Below are 19,779 nucleotides of genomic sequence, written 5' to 3'. Positions count from 1 at the left end.
TGTTTGGAGGCTCAAGAAGCACATGAATCTTTGTTGACTTTGTTGCCTGATAATGAAATTGAGAAACATGATATATGGTACAAGGCAAAAATGATTTCAAAAAACGAGTTTATTGAACATGTCAATTTATGGTTGTCCACATCTGACACATGTCAGGAAATAACTGAAGGGGTTACTGATGCAAATATTAATGATGAGGTCGTCCCAGAGGACAGTGTTTCAAATGTTTCAAAGGGTGCCACTAACTATAGTAAGCACAGTTCCAGTAGTAGTTCTTCTACTGCATCAGCTCGTGTACAGGCCGAAGCAGAGAGAGCTGCACTTATGGCCCGTGCCACTGCATTGAAATCTAAACATGCAATTGAAACAAAGCAAGAGGAATTGAGAAAACAGAAGGAACAACTTGAATTGGATGCTGAAATAGCAGCATCTACTGCAAAACTTGCTGTTTTGAGTACTGTTGGCAGCCAAAGCAAATGCTCACGTACTGGTAGTTCTCATTCAAAAGGAAAGGAAGTTACAAAGAGTCAAACGTCAAGGGATGTGATTGGAAATGGAATTTTTGATTCAACAAGAAGAAAAATATTAAATCCACAAGCTACTGAATATGTACCAACAAGTCAACTATCAGTGGCCACAGTTGGAGCTAAAAACAGCAGTCCATCACAACCAACTGGCACTACTTCTAACTTCCCATCACAATCAGTTCGTGCTACTTCTAACTTCCCATCACAATCAACAACAATGCAGCACATAGGAGGATTGAACACTTATGGCACCAGCACTCATCAACATCAGGACTCAAGTCAGTTTGTACAACATTCCAGTGGCAGTATGGCAACACAAGCTATAAACCCTCTTCCATCTCATGATGAACCTCTTTTTGAGATTTTGAAAAAGCAGGAGGAGCTCACTGCATATCTTGTACATCAAGCGCAACCTCACACACTTCCAAATAGAGAGATTCCAGTCTTCAATGGTGATCCACTTTATTATGTATCCTTTTTGAGAGCATTTGAACATGGTGTTGAGGAAAGAACTCGCAATAAAAGGGACTGTTTGTATTTTTTGGAGCAATTTACCACAGGTCAACCTAAAGAACTGGTTTGAAGTTGTCAACATCTTGATCCTGAAATAGGTTATCCATTGGCTAAGAATCTTCTGAAGGAGCAATTTGGTAATGATTTTAAAATTGCTGCTGCATATATGGATAAAGCTTTAGGCTGGCCCTTGTTAAAGGGTGAGGACGCACAAGGGTTATATGCATATTCCTTGTTTTTGCGCTCATGTTGTAACCTTCTTAATGACATCTCTTTTATGCAAGAGCTCAACATGCCAAGTAATATGAGAACCGTTGTAATGAAGTTACCTTTCAAGTTGAGAGAACGTTGGCGAGAAAAGGCCTGTGAGATAATGGATCTGATCCAAGCCAGACCCAATTTCTCACATCTTGTTGATTTCATCGAACGACATGCAAAGATCGTTTCTGATCCTGTGTTTGGATGTATTCAAGACAAACAACAAGTTGCAAGCAAAGCTGGTAAGGTATTCAAGGGAAACAGTTTTGCTACAAATGTTGTTGCCCCAGTTCCAGTTAAAAACTTGCAGCAAGGAACTCGTTTTGTGAGCAAGATTGATGAAAGCAAGACTTGCTTGTTATGTCAAGGCAATCATGTTTTGGAAAGGTGTCATGTTTTAAAGAAGAAGACACAACGAGAAAAGATTGACTTTTTGAAAGGAAAAGGAATTTGTTTCAGCTGTTTGAAATCTAGACATTTAAGCAAAGAATGTGACAATCGTCTTGTCTGTGAAGTCTGCAAGCAAATGCATCCTACAGTTTTGCACATATATCGCAAATTGGCAGCTGGAATTCCACAGGCAAAGGACACTGAAAAGAGGAGCAGCATAGTCTCTACCCAAACTTGTGGCCATACAGGGGCCGGGAATAAAAAGTGCTTGCTTTCAATTATTCCAGTACAAGTAAAATCAGTTAAAAGTCAGAAAGTAATTCAGACTTATGCCTTTCTGGACCCTGGGAGCTCAGCCTCATTTTGTTCAGAGCAGCTCATGAATGAGCTTAACATTGGAGGAAAAAAAATTAACATCTATCTTCGTACTATGGGGCAAGAACAGCCTGTGTCTTGTAATGTCATAACTGGTTTAGAGGTATGCGGTATCAACAGTAATAAGTTCTTCTCTCTTCCTGAAGTGTACACACAGAAGAAACAGCCTGTGAATTCAGACAATATTGTAACGCAGGAGGACATTTCCAAATGGCCATATCTGGACAGAGTAACAATTCCTCACATTGAAGCCAATATAGGTTTACTGATTGGAGCTAATGCATCTCAAGTAATGGAACCTTGGGAAATAATAAACAGCTATGGCGATGGGCCATATGCCATTAGAACCCTACTGGGGTGGGTTGTTAATGGACTTTCAGAAGCAAGCAGTAACTGTGAGGATGAAACTGGTACACCCTCTGTTACTGTTAATAGGATTTCTATCAGAAGGCTTGAAGAATTGCTCCAAAATCAGTATAATCACGACTTCAATGAAATTGTTGTCGAGAAAGAGGAAATGTCAAGGGAGGATTTGCAATTTATGGAAATGATGAAGAACTCTGTCAAAATGCTGGATGGTCATTATAGCCTGAGGCTACCATTTCGTAGTGATGATGTTGTACTTCCAAACAACTTAAGTGTTGCCAAACAAAGGTGTAATGGTTTGAGAAAAAGGCTTGAAAGGAATCAACTGTTGCATGAGGAGTATACTCATTTTCTGTCTGATGTTCTGGAGAAAGGATATGCTGAAAAGGTGCCAGAGCATCAATTAGATCGTGATGATGGAAAGGTTTGGTATATTCCTCATCATGGAGTATTACATGCAAAGAAAGGAACATTGAGGGTCGTGTTTGATTGTGGGGCAACGTTTAGAGATACTTCACTCAACAAACAATTGTTGCAAGGTCCCAATCTTACAAATTCACTTTTGGGAGTATTGTTACGATTCAGACAGGAAACCATAGCACTAATGGCTGACATTCAAGCTATGTTTCATCAGGTCAAGGTAGCAGAAGATGATGTGGATTTTCTTCGGTTTTTATGGTGGTCTGATGGAAACTTGAAGCAGGAAGTCACTACATATAGAATGATAGTCCATCTGTTTGGAGCCGCGTCTTCTCCAAGTTGTGCATGTTATGCATTAAGACGAACGGCAGAGGACAATCAAGCACTTTTTCCATCAGAAGTGATCGACACTGTCTTTGATTGTTTCTATGTAGATGACTGCTTGAAAAGCATCTTCTCAGAGGAGGCTGCTATTGCCATGGTGCAGGATCTTATTGCTCTTTGTCAAAAGGGTGGATTTTGTTTGACGAAATGGACTAGTAATAGCCGTAAGGTACTACAATCAGTTCCAGAAGAGTACAGAAGTAAGGACATCCAGTACTTGGATTTAGACCGGGACAAGCTGCCTGTAGAACGAACTTTGGGGCTCCAGTGGTGTGCAGAAGCTGACACGTTTCAATTTAAACTGCAGTTGAAACCCCATCAGTGCACAAGAAGAGGAATTTTGTCTACTGTTAGTTCAGTTTATGATCCTATGGGATTTCTTGCTCCTCTTATATTGCCCGCCAAGTTGCTTCTACAGGAGATGTGTAGACAGAATCTGGGCTGGGATGAAGAAATACCTCCAGCTCTCCGAAAACAGTGGACTTGTTGGATTTCTAATTTGGATGAAGTGTCAGAGTTTCAAGTAGGCCGATGCTTAAAACCTACAGATTTCGGTGAAATCATGCATGCCTGTTTGCATCATTTTTCAGATGCCTCTGAAAAAGGATATGGTATGGTTACTTATCTTAGGATGATTAACAGTGATGATAAAGTGCATGTAACATTTCTACTTGCTAAGTCCAGAGTGGCTCCCCTTAAAACTCTAACCATTCCTCGCTTGGAGTTAACAGCAGCTGTTCTCTCTGTTAAAGTGGACCAGATGTTGAGAAGGGAATTAAGACTTCAATTGGAGAACTCAGTTTTTTGGACTGACAGTCAAACTGTGCTAAAGTACATCAAAAATGAAGACAAACGCTTCCAAACCTTTGTTGCAAATAGGGTCTCTTACATTAGAGATAGGACATTGCTTCAGCAGTGGAGATATGTTGCCACCAAGGAAAATCCGGCAGATGATGCTTCACGTGGAATGCATATCAAGGCATTTATGCACAGTAAGAGATGGATTGCAGGTCCTAGCTTTCTTTGGAGAACAGAAGAGCATCAGTTACACCCCAAAGAGCAAATTGTCGATATGCACGAAGATGATGATCCAGAGATCAAGAAAGATCTTAGAGTGAATGCTGTTATCATGCAAGATATCCAGAATGCCAGTAACTGTCTTATCACACATTTTTCAGACTGGAAAAAACTGAAAGTGGCAGTTGCTTGGATGCTCAAGGTAAAAAAGCTACTGAAACTGATATGTCTCAAAAGAAAGGAATTACTGTTACTGGAAAGGAATTGCAGTGCTTCAAAATCAGACATAGATTTACAAATGAAGTCATTCAAGGCAACTTTGGGTGGACAATTTTTGTCGTTGGAAGACCTCTTTGAGGCTGAAATAGCCATTGTTCGCTTCAGTCAGCAGCAAGAGTTTCGAGATGAGATTCAACAACTGAAGCATGGTTCCTGTGGGGTCAAGAAGGAGAGCAGCATATACAGATTGGACCCTGTATTGGATGACGAACTCATCAGAGTAGGAGGAAGACTCAGAAAGGCAGCCATGCCTATCGAAGCCAAACATCCCATCATTTTGTCCAAAAATCACCATGTGTCAAATCTTCTACTTCGTCACATTCATGACCAGTTGGGTCATTGTGGTAGGAATCATATGTTGTCCAAACTCAGACAAACATATTGGATTATAAACGCTAATGCTGCTGCAAGAAAAGTAATTTCCAAATGTATTGTATGTAGACGTTACAGAGGAAAGACGGGCGAACAAAAGATGTCTGACCTACCTCTTGAACGAATTACACCTGATCTTCCACCTTTTACAAATACTGGTGTGGATTACTTCGGTCCTATCGAAGTTAGAAGAGGACGTAGTACAGTAAAACGATACGGAGTGATTTTTACTTGTATGGCAAGTAGAGCGGTGCACTTGGAAGTAGCGTATTCTTTGGACACAGATGGATGTATAAATGCTCTACGAAGATTTATTTCTCGTAGAGGTCAAGTAGTACACATCAGGTCAGATAATGGGACAAACTTCATTGGTGCCAACAGAGAGTTAAAAGAGGCCATTTCTGCATGGAACGACAAGCAAATTGAAAAGGAGTTACTTCAAGTAGGGGTTCAGTGGAGCTTCAATCCACCGGCTGGTTCCCATTATGGAGGTGCATGGGAGCGCATTATTCGGATGGTGAGAAACATTCTTTGCTCTGTACTTCGCCAACAAACACTGGATGACGAATCCTTTCATACCATTCTGTGTGAAGTAGAATCAATCCTAAATGATCATCCCATTACCAAGGTATCCAGTGATCCCAATGACCTTGAAGCTCTTACTCCAAATCATCTGCTTCTCATGAAAGGCAAGCCTGCTTTACCACCAGGTCTTTTTGAAAGAACAGATCTCTATGTGAAAAGAAGATGGAAACAAGTGCAGTACCTAGCTGATCTTTTCTGGAAAAGATGGATACGGGAGTATCTTCCTCTACTCCCAAAACGTCAAAAATGGACAAAGGAACGTCGAAGTTTTAGTACAGGGGATATTGTACTTTTACTGGATCCTACTGCGCCTCGTGGCTCATGGCCACTTGGTCGAGTGTTAGAAACCTTTTCAGATGATAAGGGCCTGGTACGAACTGTAAAGGTTAAAACCAAGAGTAGTATTTTAGAACGACCAGTAAGAAAGCTTTGTCTGTTGCTGGAGGTAAATGACTAATGTGGACTGTTACAGTCTGTGTCATGTGGTGCTTCAATATTTGTTATGGCTCCTTTACGTAATATTTGTAATTGTTATGTTAATTACCATAATCAATTAAGGGGCCGGTGTGTAGGAGCCATTTTTTGTGTTGTAGTGATTTATGTTGTCCACTAGGTGTCACTAACTGAAAACTATAACTGAGGTGCCTGTGTAAGCGAGGAAGAGCGTCAGGTATGGGAAAGCACACGGTTTTTGACCGTGCTACAGAGTAACTTGTTTGCTAGCCAGAAAACAGCAGTGTTTAAATATGTGCTGTGTGTTCATGGAGTGAATGTTATATTGACATGATAAAGAAGAAAGGAGAAGCAAAGATTGAGGCTTTGTTTAATTCACCTGCACAAATAAAGACATTCTGCTTAAAAACAACTTTAGCATGCATGGACTCTGATTGCACGCGTGAAATACGTGCTCACCCCCATTTCTGGCGATAACAGCAATGGAAGGCTGTTACAATTGTTGCTTACATAGGCATAGCATAAATGAAAACTGTGGTATTTTAGAGTACAATTAGTATAAAACATAAGTACATTTCCTGTGGTACATACTGTAGAGTTTTTGAACAATAGATAAAATTATAGTACATTACAACGATGTGATATTCATATGTAATTTTATTTGAAAACTTACTGTAAATAAACGACATTAGAAACTAACATTTCTACAAATATTAAAATGTGCTATGTACGATTCATGAAAATATTAGTATTCAGAGGCATTTCATTCAGATCAATCAGATATTCCACTCTAACAAAAAATAGAACTTTTAAAACTATTTTTTGTAAATTGTTGTACATTATAATGCAAACTGAAATACACTGTTGCCAATAATTCTATTTTTTTCATATAGCAACTCAAAATTTTCTTTTTTAGTTTACTGGTTCTTCAATTTGAATGGAGTATAGATTAACAAAATGCAAATACTATAACAATATAGTATATACTGCAATATGACAGTATACCACTAGTAACTCAGTATTTCCAGTATATCAATTCACTAATAAAATACTGAATACTATAATTACTATAAAGTTATTACATTTTACTGTAGTAAATTTTTAAGTATCTTATGTTTTAACTTTCATGTGACAGGCTTTGTAAATATTTGATATTAACCTGAATTTGACACATTAAATTTTGTCATGTCTACACAAGATGCAGAGACATATCAATGCTTATTAGTATTTTTGCTTCACAGACAAGAAAAATCAAAAACATGCTTCTTTTTCGGTCTTACCTTCTGTCGTAAACATCTCTTACATGTTCTGTTATATTCAAGGGAGATCAATATGTCAACAGCAGCCAACACAATAAAATATTTCTAAAAGGGTAAATATTGGGGGTAATGCATGAACACGGAAATAAAATGCATTAACTATACATTGGGGTAAAGTTGGCAACTTGTGGCATGCTCATTATACTGTTTACCATGGTACTTTGAATATTAAGTATGAAATCACATGCAAGTATGACTTAAAAACAACATTAGCACTATTTACTGTAAACGATGTTGTACTTTGATAGTAACTGGCTGCTAATATGATTTCACTATTTAGAATTTGCAAAGAACATTTTAGTGAAATTATATTACTAAGGAGCATAATATAAAACTAACTTTACCTTAATTACCCATACTATAAACTTGTCTTGTAGTGAGATTAAATATAACTTTTTCCAGCGTCTCCACGCAAAAAATTTACTCATTATTTGTAGTCAAACTAAACAAATTAATACATTTTATAATGAAATTTTAAATGAAGTGCGAGGGTAAAAAGGCCTTGGACACTTTAAAATAAACTTGTACAATTTAATATGAGGCCAGCATTTGCACCTGGGGAAGGTTGTTGGCTTACTGTAGAGGCGCCAGCATATAGAGCTTTTTCTCAAATGAGTGAGACAATAAAGGAATAATGACTGAAAAAATGCTTCACCTTTCATCTGCAACTCCCATTTGTTTAAAGGAATAGGTGACCCAACAATTTAAATTTCCTCACCCACAGCCCATACAAGATGTAGGTGACTTTTTTCCATCTTTCAGATGAGACAGACTCTCTGTGGTCATTAAAAATCCCATGGCACTTTTCATAAACAGTAGGGGTGTAACCCCGGAGTCCTGGCCAAAGACCCTCAATTAGCTCTTATGATCATGGCCTCCCAATCATCCCCATCCACCGAGTTGGCTCTATCACTGTCTCTCCACTCCACCAATAGCATGTGTGTGGTGAGCGCACTGGCCCGTTGTCATGTGGCTGTCGTCGTATCATTCAAGTGGATGCTGCACACTGGTGGTGATGTGGAGAGACCCCCTCTTGATTTTGAAGCTATTTGGGTGTATGGCCATACACTATAAATGTGTTATATAAATATACACTACATCACATTATATTATTATTCACTAGTACAATAAAGAAGATGTTTAGCTAAATTTGTGCTCTTTGGTGATTCTTATAATTATAATTATGATAGTCTTTTTTAAAAGAAAAGACATATACAGACAATTCACCTACATCTTTGACCTGAAGGTGAGTAAATTAACTTCCTTTAAACAAATGGAGTGGCAGATGAACGGTGAAGCATTTTTCTAATCACAGTGACTTTTATTAAAAAGTTCTCTGTTATCAGACACCGATAACAAACACGACAGCAATTCTCTTCTGAATCACCTTTCCTACTAGATTTCAGAACAGTTTTCTATGCTTTAGAATCACCAGTCTCGTCCTTTTGTGCAACAGCAGTAGCTCCAAACATGTGATGTAACAATTAACTTACTAAAATAACAAAATTATATTATATTATAAATGGTTTGTAGGAATAATTTCTAAAAGGCGGCTTCATAATAAATTGATAAATATAACCTACTTAACCAAATTTTTATTTGTAAAATTAATTTGTAAGTACATCAATTATTTTTTGTGAACTAATGTGTATAGGATTCAAAGAACATCTTCAGCTTCCTGATTAATCAGAGTGTGAAGGTGATGTTTGTTCTCTTTTCTTATGGTTAGATCTTCCGTCATAGAACAGCACAGCAACAGTAGCCACGCCCACCACAGCAGAAAGAGCCAATCGAATCACAGCTTCAGTAAATCCACAACAGCAGACACAGTCTTTGAAGAGAAATGAGAAGTAATGAGATATTTTATATCATACCTTGTTATATATGTAATATATACTTGACTGATTCCAGATTGTTCATTAAATATCAGTTCCAGATTAAGTTCATTAAATATCAGAGAGCGAGTGAGAGAGAGCGTATAAATGACCAATAAAGTACCTGAACATGGCTGACACATTTGAGTACTGTTGAGTTGTGTGGTCTGGTTGCTCATGGGATGGTTAACAACACAACTGTAAAAATCATCCAGACAGTCAATCTCCAGAAGTAGAGAGAGACTGATGCTGAGATCAGACACACTGATGCTGGACAATACACTGTTTCCTTTGTACCAGGAGAGACTCACAGCACTCACATTCACCACCGAACACACCACTGAACAATACTGCACTGATGAAGATGAGGATGAAGAACTTTGTGAAGTGTTACTGATGACAGGAACAGGGAGGCGAGCTGAACAATATAGGAAGATAAATTTAATTATTTATGTTTTAAACAAGTGAAAAGTAAATAAGAAAGCTGTGCCAATGTGTTGATTGAATGTTGATTGAAATGTAAATGTCAGAAATTTTAACCGAATTAAAGTATTTAAATGTTACGAAACAAGTATATTTTTAAGGCTGATAATTAAACTAATATTAAGAAATGAAAGTAATTCTCCACTCACCATAGACAGTGAGGCTGAATGTGTTGAGTGGGATTTTTGAGCTGATGCTGGTCGCTGTATAAAGTCCAGAGTCTGAGATTCTGCTGTTTGTGATGGTCAGAGATCCAGTCTGACTGTCCAGCTTCAGTCTGTCTCTGAATCTCCCATCAGAACCATAGACCGTCTCTGCCTTACTGTTCTTTCTGGTGATTGTAGCTAAGAGAATTTCTCTTTTAGGTCCAAACCTCCACATTATCAGATCATCGCTCTGGATTTCAGTAAGAGTAGATTCTAGAGTGACCAAATCTTCTTCAATGATGAACACTGACTTCACTTCAACACCACACACACCTGATCAACACACACAGTGCTCAGAATTAGAATTTGCAGAATTGTGTTTTTGAAACTATTTTAATATTTGTTATGCTTCACTTCACAAAGTTCAGTCTTCAATTCATTATTGTGCAATAAAATAATTTCTGTAATATCACTGGAAGAGGCAAATATCAAAATAACAATAAACAGAGAGTGTGCATTACTTTTGTAAATCAAAACAGAGCAATTCATGTAAACAAAAAGTAACAATATGTACAGAAAAACTCACCATTTAGACTCCATGAGAATGAACAGAATAATATAAACATATCCAATATATGTTTTCCCATTTTTTATTGAGGGTTTCAAAAAGCAGTTCTAAAAGTTTTTATGTTTCACAATAAAATAACAGAAGAGCTAAAGAAAACTGTGCTGCAGGCTTAAAAAATGATTCAGAAAAGCTTTAAAGCAGATGTGAAAAACACCGTCTGTGCTGCTCGTGCATAAAGATAACACAACTTGCTCATTGGTTTAAACCAGTTTCTCAACGGTTGGGCAAAAGGTTTTAGGAGTGGCCAAACTCACTGGTTTGAACAATCCCTAGTTTGCCAGCAGGGGGCATTCATTTTACAACAATTGGTAAGTTATTTGATTTGCATTATTTATTCATTTATTTGTCAATCTATTTACAAACAATAAACCATTGACTGTTAGATGTGTTTACATAATTGCTTACATAATTACACAAATTAAGTTAACACTGTGGAAAATTTTATTATTTGTTACTCCCAGTGTAACTTTTTGTATTGTTATTATTATTTAGCCTACAGCTTAAAGACTTCTTTCCTGACTTAAAAAAGAGACAAAATATCCTCGTCGCCTGTCCTTCCTCCCTTACACGCGTTATTAATTTTAGTGTATTAACAGTAAATAAAAACAAGTAGCTAAAAACTTGAAAGAATAAAAAAAAATTTCATCTCTCATGTTTGCCTATCAGTTCCTCCCCAGTCCAGTAGGTGGCGATAGAGCAGCGTTAGAAATAGAGGAAAAGGAAAACGGAACAAAGAAAACCGTTAGTGTCCGCTGTTAGAGTCTTGTAAGCTTTCTATGGTAAAGTTATATCATAGTTGGAATCCTAAAGTTTTTTTGTTAACATAATTACTCATATTTAGAAACTGCCGTTTTAGTAAGGGGTCTAGTTTTTCAAACAAGTCGCTATATCAGTCGTGTGGGGTGTGGTACAGAATCAAACACAAAACGAATAACGTGATTGTAATAATGTTCATCGAAATCTGATTTTGCTGGTAACATCAACATTATGAAGAGGATTTCCAACTTTTTTCAGATTTTACTACTAACGTGCAGTAAGTGCAATATTTCTGCTTTTTAAAAAACACTTTCGATTTCGCATTTACGCTTAATGTGAACAATTTTCGTGAAACGTGGCTTAATGTAACTATTACCTAATTACTGAGCAGAGAATCCCACATTTATGTCAAATTATTTTGTAATTAACACCAACTAACCAGCCCTAATTCCATAAAGAAAGCGAATTAACCGCACGGGGCGTTTTCCCAACAAACACATTTACGTTGTAGCGATGTCTGCACAACGTTGTATTTTTTCAAAGGCAACGTTGCCGCTTACGTGCTCGCTACATTGTCACAACGTAGAAATGTAAGACGTGAGAAGGCTGTAGCAACGTTGTCGTGCGACATTCAGCAACCGCGAGGCGGCGTTCTTACTACTTGTATTAATATTTTTTGTGGCAGTTTATCAATACTGCCTAGAATACAGAATAAGCAGCAATTCTTTTCCAGTATTGCTTAATATTAAATATTGTTCATTTATTTTTCCTATTTCATTTAACAACTGCATGTGTAAACTTTAAAGTGTAAAAATGCCACACAAATGAATATAATCAAACTTTTTATTGTATATTTCACAACATTTAATACATACAGTACAAATCTAATTATAAACAAACAGTATAAAGTTTAGATTATATATATATATATAATTAAACTAAAGGGTAAACAAACAAGAAAAGTAAACAAGAAATCATTAAAATGTATATATATATATATATATATATATATATATATATATATATATATATATATATATATATATATATATATATATAAAAATTAAAATTCAGACACTGGGCAGTGAAGCTCTGGACTGGAGAATACAGCAGACCAGGGAGCGCAGCTGAAGACCAGGCATAGTTGTTGGTATGGAGAAAGCAGTCAGAGGAAGAAACAAATTCAACAGATAATCCAGCTTCAGAGATCCACAGCAGACACAAGTCAAAATAGGCAGTGAACAAGAGAGGACAGATGGAAACGAATATGACTAGCAAGTTATTGAAATTTCAGACATTTATTGTAATTTCATTACATATAAAATCTCCAGTGAACGGAATGCCGAAATGTTACTCGCTCGTAACAACTTCATTACGGCTTTTGTGTGTGTGTGTAATGTTGGAACAGATTGTTGTCGAAATCGTAGGTTTGTTTGAATATTCACGATTTACGTATCTTATTTAGCAAGAAGAAATAAAGCAATACTCACGTCTCCTCGGTCGTTGATGAATGAGACGATGGCTTGTTGAAATTTAAACTGATTCAGCTGTGACCAGTAAATGTTGTACAGTGGTTGTCCACGCAACCTAAGCACAACCTAAAGTATGCGGCCCTCGTGATGTTTAAATGGCAACCTTATGACATCGTTGTGACAACGTTTAGCAACAACGTAGAATCCTCAACCTTTTTGCAAGGTTGGTACAACGTTGTAGGAAGGTCGCTACGTTGAGGCAACGTTGTGTGTTTGTTGGGTTCTCACCCTTTAAAGTCCATTAACGTTAAAAGCAAAAACAAAAAACATAACGTGGCTTTAATGTACCTTAACTTACATGCTGGGAAAAAGAAACTTCTATCAAACTTTACTTGTAATTAACACTAACTACTGTTAATACAACAAGCCACAGCTAAAGTGAAGAATATTATTCTATGCATTTTCACTTTATCTACGGAATCAGGGCTTGATATTTTGATAATAGTTTAGAAAAGTAAAGTTTGACAGAAATTTAGTTTTTACTGGTCGGTGTTAAGGTACAGTAAGCCACTTTAAGCTGTTACCTTATAATGGACTTCTGTGGAAGTTTAAAGTGATGTTGTTCACTTAATACACTACAATAAGAGCTTGCACTTTTGACAGCAGTTTATAATATAATTGTTGTATAATAAGTTTATTTTATAGAAATTTGGTTGTCTCCATTTGTTGTTACGGTAAACCATATAAAGCTGTACTAATGGACTTAAGTAGGGTAGAAAATTTTTTATGTCACATTGTTCACTTCATCTACAGAATTAGAACTTGTTCTTTCGATAGTAATTATTGTCAATCACAAGTAAAATTTAATAGAAACGTGTGTTTCTCTGGTTTCTCTGGTTTGTTTAGGTACACTAAGCCATGTTAAGCATTTTTCACGTTAAACATTTTATAGTTTACCCAATGCTGTCATAATGTCTTTGTTTTATGTTTCCTTAAGTTGTCAGTATCTTTGTTTACAGCAATCACATTAGTCCAAGTGCATTTAAACTCGTGTAAGGTACTCTCGCTTACGGTTCGGGTCAGTACAAGTTACCTTTATCAGGCTTGCGTTTCCACTAGCAGGGTAGCCCTTTGGTGGGCGTGGTGTATGACAAAGTTTCAGTCAACATCATGCTCGCTCGAGAAAATGTCTACAATAAAGCTGCACAGGTCGTTCACATATCATATGAAAAGCACTTCTCACAAAACAGACGTTTTACACACATGAATGCTTCTGTATAAATGTTTATTGCTAACTTTTCTATGAACGTAAGTTGATTATAACTGCAGATCAATGAAAGTGCGAAATAGCCTACTGTAACGTCTGTAATTATTTAAAATAAATAAATAAATGAACATATATAAACACACACCGACCCTTACAGTCCCCGATATGTTACCAACTACAGAAAAAGTACACACAGCAAACATTCCGTCCTTAATTAGCTTCAAAACAACACAAAGTGTAGCCTTCAGTTAGTGAAAACCTCTCATCTGTGTCTGTAATCTTCAGCAGCACATGTAACCTCTGTTAGAGAGTCATTCCATCATTCCCAGTTCTAGGGTTGTAACGGTATGAATTTTTCACGGTATGATAATCGTCTTAAACAATACCACGGTTTCGCGGTATACGGTATGTTACAAATGTTACAAAATAATAGAACAGTGAACCAAATTTGACTTTTTCCAAATAATATATTTTATAGTTACTATTAACAACACCACTTACAATGAACAAATAAAAATAATAAAATAATAAATAATGTGTCAAAGTCCAAATAAAGTCCAAATAAACATGGTGCAAATCCTCAGTAAAAAATAGATATAAATATTTACTATACTATAAATAGTTACATAACGAAACTAGATTCAATATGGAACATCCTTTGGTTTTATGTGCCAGCATGGATATGGTTGTCTATCGATATGGATTTGGATATGGTTGTCTGCAATGCCGACAGACAGCTGCATCTTCATTTGCGTCTTTTGAAAACAGCAAGAGCAGCAGTTCGTCTTTGCTGTGTCACTGTTTTGTCATGTTTCTGTGCTGCTGTGCATGCAAAAGTACTTAGTATGAGAATTATTTCATGCAAAACTTTTTTTTTTTGCGTTTTATTTAGCCGCGCATAAATGTATGCCTATCTCTCATTCCGTGTTGTTCAAAAAGCTTGGTCCACAAACAAAAGCGAAACCTATGCTTATTGGTTGTGATATAGCAAGTTTGAACCAATCTGGGCATGGAGGAGGGACAATGCATCAATGTATCATGTCTGATTTGTCCGGAGACACAGTGACGAGCGTTTCTTTGTCAAATCAGCGTTGTCAAATGTTGATGACGTAACCGCACTGATTCCGGAGCCTCTGAAAGTCCGCGAATGTTATGTGATACAGCACTGGAAAGCTGAGACTCTCTTCTTTATGCCAATCTTTGAATTGTATGAATCGGATCAGCGGATCAAAAGTTATTAAACATTTAAGAGCAATACTTATTTTTAGCCGCGGGCGGCTGTCTCGGTCTTTAAGGGTTAAAACCGTTGATATGCAATTGTTCATGGTATGATAATCGTGCACGTTCAAATCGTGGTAAACCGTCATACCGGTATATTGTTACAACCCTACCCAGTTCATATTAGTCCAAAAGGTGATGATAATAATTAAAACAAGGCAGTTTGTTCACGTTTGCTGAAGAAATAACGTGCTCCTTGGCTTTCCATTTTTTCCGCACTCCACTCTCGCAGTTCTCCTTCTCTTTCTGAATGAGTCATTCTCGCGTTTGTCAGCTTCTCACAGGATCGGGTTTCCAGAGCTTGTCAATAATCAAGCGCACGTTATTATCAGCTCAAGAAGTTAGTTATTTCAGATATAGACGCGCGGCGAGCTCAAGTAATCTCTCGCTTTGTATTTTAAACATGGCGGGTCCTTTGTTTACATTCTGGCTTGTTGCGTAAGCGAATGACGTATCTCTGTAAACCAATAGCATTCAGCTGTGTATCTAGCTCCACCTTTTGGTATCCTTTCTTGTGTTTGGGACCCTTTCGAAAGGGTGCCGAAAAAGTGGTACGGTACGGTTTGGTTTGGTACGCCTTTTGATAGTGGAAACGGCCAAAAAAGCGTACCAAACTGAACCGTACCGTACCATACTATACCATCAGTGGAAACGGGTCATTACTCTGTAACCTGATTCTCAGACTGGGGACATGGAAAGATTAAAAAGGATAAAAAGCGATTGTTAACGCACACAGACCCACACACGTCCCAGAATACTCATTCCAGACTGGATGGGGAGAACTGTATATGCAGTGTTTCCTCTGGGATTTTTTCCAGCTATGGCGGCAGGCCTTTTTTACAGAGACCTCCCAACTACCTATGCCGTTATTTCAGTGACAAATGTTGTGAGCGCAGTATTACAAGTCCAGATTGCATTTATGTAATACGAGCATGCAAATCTCTTTGCTTGCATGCCGATTTCCTCTGCTCGCGCACAGAACTTTTTGCACGCCCTCAGATATACGCTTCTCAAGTGCAGATCTTCTTGTGCGCTCTCAAATAAACACTGCTGAAGTGCGATTTTGTGCATTTATGTAACAAGTATGTTTCCAACATTTATTAGATTTGCTAGGAATATTTATGTCTCCAATAGACCTACAAAGCGGCATTAATGTATCCTGAAGTAAAGTGAAACGGCAATAAACTCCAGCAAGATAAAGTCATAATATGCAGAATCACAGACTTTTATTTATAAAGTATAAGTATGGAAACTGTGTTCATCTTAACTGAAAGCTATGTTGTGTTTGCTGGCATCACGCATCACACACCTGTCAGTCAGTCAGCACATAACCTTTGGGTTAAATAAATAGCGCACAGCACTGCTAAGGTTACAGTAAAGTTTGCTCTGTTTTTTAATTTACTTTCCATATCAATACATTAAAATATTAAAATACACAATTAAAATTTTTTAAATTAATATTTATTTTGCTCAGTATAATAAACCCGAACATTTTGACTGTATTGGTTATGATGAGACATTGAATTAATGAAAATAAGGTCAGTATTATTAGCCTCCTTAAGAAATATTTACTGTATATTTTTGATTTACACAACAAATCAGTTACAGAATCATTTGACTAATTATTTCATCTTTCATAGTTAACTGATTGAGTCTAAATAACACTTTAATCTTAATAAAAAAATTATAAAATTCTTATAGGGACTTTGTCTGAATACAACTGTCTTGCAAAATAACTAGTAAAATGTAATGCACTGACTGTCACTATGGGGAAGATAAAAAAGTAGATATTAGAAACGAGTTAGTTAAACTATTATGTTAAAATCAACATTATATAGGCTAGAGTAGTTATACTGACACTGTAGACATTTATTTTCATGCACAACTGTGTGTTCGCTTTGAAAGAAAAAAACATCAAATTCTAGGGGTGTAACGATACACTCAGCTCAAGATACGATGTGTATCACGATATAATGTTCACGATTCGATATGTATAACGATATTTGGAATAAAAATTGAAAATTAAACTGAAATGCAAATTTTACCAAGTAAACTATTTTTTATGTAATTCTTTTGTTTCAACTTGTTAAACTGAACCTTCTTTAAGAAAATAAATTAAACAGGCCTGTCTCTGGAACATAAAACAATTTAAAAACTTCTTAAAAATATTATTGAAATGACAGAGACAAAATTAAGGAACAATTTAAGTAAAGGTGCAAAACAAATAAGCTTTCTATTCAATTGAATTTAACAGTAAGAGCTTAAGGCTTTGCTTGGTCACTTGCGTTTTTTGTGTGTGCAAAAAAAAATCCACATTTCCAGGTATTTAATTCATATTTAATTAAATTCATTTAGAGATCTCTCTAATTACAATTGTGACTAGTCAAAACTCATTTAGAGATTTCTGCAAATATTTTTTAATGGAAGTCAATGGAGGAATATGACTAGTCATAATATATTTGCAGATATCTCCAATCTGATTTCGTACTAGTACAATTGTAATTGCAAATATCTCTAATTGTCATTCTGACTAGTCGAATTATAATTATGACTAGTCAAACTATAATTAGAGATATCTCAAAATATATTTATGGATAGTCAGAACAAAGGTTTAAATGCTAAAACGGCTTGCCATACGCGCGCGTCTATCAAAGTCCGCCCTCTGTAGTAACAGCTCACAGTCAGCTCACGTCATGTGTGATTTTGCAGCGGGAGCATTATATGAAGACAGAATGATATTTTAGGGTGAATTGTACCTTATAAATACAGTATGTGACTCTTTCAACACCATTAGGAGGTATCCCTGTCGCTGTGCAAAGTATGTAAATCACTGTGAAGACTTTAAAACTTAGGATGTTTGACCCAGTATGCGTGTTAAAAAGCGGACGAGTCTAAAGCAATGACTGTACAACCGAAATCTTGCCAGACGTCTGATTTTGAGAGGATGGGCCATCCTCTATTTCAGCTCCACTCATCTTGGTCTGCTAACATTACTGCTGCTGCAATCTGAACTCACGTGCGACAGCAGGTGGAACGTAGCTCACGTGCAAACAGCTCAACTAATAAGAGAAAACGGACGTCATATCGTAATCAAATCGTCATAACGCCACGATGCATATTGTGACATTTTTGCATCGCAATAAATCGTACAACGATAACTCGTTACACCCCTATCAAATGCTTGTTGCAATCGTAACTCTATAATGCGATATGATTATTTATGTGCTCGCTTTCGGTTTCATTTTCACTGCTAAGGGCTGTTTATACCTCACGCAAGGCTCTCAAATGATCACTCTGTACCACAAACTGAATATTATTTACAACTTTATTACCTGTTACTCACAGCATATAAAGGTTCTTTTCAGTGTTCACTAAAGTAGATGCACGCATGTCTATCATTAAGCAGGGTGCGCGCCTGGCCTCTTTGATAACAGCTCACAGTCAGCAGGACTGCGAATACAGCATTATATGAAAACAAAAATGACATTTTTAGGTGAATTACACCTTATGAATACAGTATGTGACACTTTCAACATCATTTGGAGGTGTCCATGTCGCTGAGCAATGTATGTGAAACAATAAAAAGACTTGTGCAGCCGCTTTTTCTTCTCTCCTGAACTTAATAATGTATGGTGAGGGGTTTTACAGCCTTAAAATATCTATAATTGTAAAAAAATAAAGCTGACTACTTTGCAGATTTCGTCTATTGCAGGTTATTTTTGGAACGTAACTCTTGCGAATAACGAGGGATCACTGTATATCAACTCAGTATAAACCTGTAATATCTAAATGATAAATCAAATGCTTAAACCAGCAACCCAAATGGAAACCGATTGAGAAATCAAATGCTAATAAGAAGTGTCAATCTAAATGAGGAGTGCCAGTTTATATATATAAAACATGCACAAAAGCCTTACAAATATACTTTGCTCAATACAAATAAAACAGATTTTATTATGAATTTCTGGAAATAATGCCTTTAAGAATTTCATGTTAATGTTACTTTCACTGTCTCATTAGGGAAACTCCTGAGATAATTAAGTTATATCTATGAACTTTAGTAATAAGCAAATAAAAAATGCTGTGCTAATGTGGTTGCAGTGTATGAGTGTGGGAATTGAACAAACTAATTTGGCCGTAGTGTATGAGTGTGTGTGAATAAGATAGAATGTATGGGTGTTTCCCAGTACTGAGTTGCAGCTGGAAAAACATCCACTGCTTTGTCTCTGTACACTTTGGACTTTATGTTGTATATATCTTTTTCTGCTTTTTCTGCAGGTGTGTTTGGTGCTGATGCTGATGAAGTGAAGGCAGTATCAGTGATGGAGGGAGATTCTGTCACCTTAAACCCTGATCGAGATGTACAGGGGATTATTCTGCTGCTTTGGAGGTTTGGAGACAACGGTCCCACCATTGCTCTCATCAGTGGAAATACGACCTCATATCCTACTGAGCAGACTAAGATATTTACAGACAGACTGAAGCTGAAAGAGACTGGATCTCTTACCATCAACAACATGAGACACAAACACTCTGGACGTTATGAACTAGAGGTAGACTGCAGTGGAAAGAGAATTGAAATGAGCTTCTCTGTTACTGTAGATGGTGAGGAAACAT

General features: G+C 36.8%; 2 protein-coding genes across 7 annotated transcripts in view; one reads left to right on the top strand and one right to left on the bottom strand.

Moving 5' to 3' along the window:
• Window positions 1-6,292: 6,292 nt before the first annotated feature.
• On the bottom strand, window positions 6,293-11,737 carry LOC147838386 (uncharacterized). 3 transcript variants are annotated; one of them, XR_015521568.1, is made up of 5 exons: window positions 10,348-11,737; window positions 9,765-10,094; window positions 9,257-9,550; window positions 8,813-9,089; window positions 6,293-7,907 (listed from the first exon to the last, which is right to left on the bottom strand). XR_015521568.1 is itself a non-coding variant. In XM_087303808.1 (4 exons), exons 1-4 carry the CDS (start codon window positions 10,406-10,408, stop codon window positions 8,941-8,943), a joined length of 834 nt encoding a protein of 277 aa, XP_087159934.1. In that variant the 5' UTR covers window positions 10,409-11,737; the 3' UTR covers window positions 6,293-8,940. The 3 variants fall into 3 exon arrangements, 1 of the variants encoding a protein (XP_087159934.1); XR_015521569.1 differs by having other exon boundaries at window positions 7,321-9,089; window positions 9,257-9,330; window positions 9,453-9,550; XM_087303808.1 differs by having other exon boundaries at window positions 6,293-9,089.
• LOC103908669 (cell adhesion molecule CEACAM3) overlaps window positions 11,100-19,779 on the top strand; it is a 132,207-nt gene continuing 123,527 nt past the window's right edge. For all 4 annotated transcript variants that reach the window (XR_015521450.1, XM_087303346.1, XM_087303351.1 and 1 more), the window contains exons 1-2: window positions 11,100-11,422; window positions 19,441-19,767. Coding sequence is in view for 3 of the 4 variants with exons in the window: in XM_087303346.1 (XP_087159472.1) it covers window positions 11,377-11,422; window positions 19,441-19,767 (373 nt within the window). In the remaining variant the exon portion in view is untranslated. The remainder of the gene's footprint in view (window positions 11,423-19,440; window positions 19,768-19,779) is intronic.

This window comes from Danio rerio, chromosome 22 (assembly GCF_052040795.2).
Source record: "Danio rerio strain M-AB ecotype USA chromosome 22, GRCz13ab, whole genome shotgun sequence".
In the NCBI taxonomy this organism is placed as follows: Eukaryota; Metazoa; Chordata; class Actinopteri; order Cypriniformes; family Danionidae; genus Danio; species Danio rerio.
This window is presented reverse-complemented; position numbering and strand designations above follow the sequence as displayed.

Coding starts and splice junctions, on each gene's coding strand:
- LOC147838386 (XM_087303808.1), bottom strand. CDS start 10,408: ATGGGAAAACATATATTGGATATGTTTATATTATTCTGTTCATTCTCA. Junction 10,095..10,347: donor ATTCTCATGGAGTCTAAATG/GTGAGTTTTTCT, acceptor TGTGTTGATCAG/GTGTGTGTGGTGTTGAAGTG. Junction 9,551..9,764: donor ATTCAGCCTCACTGTCTATG/GTGAGTGGAGAA, acceptor TATATTGTTCAG/CTCGCCTCCCTGTTCCTGTC.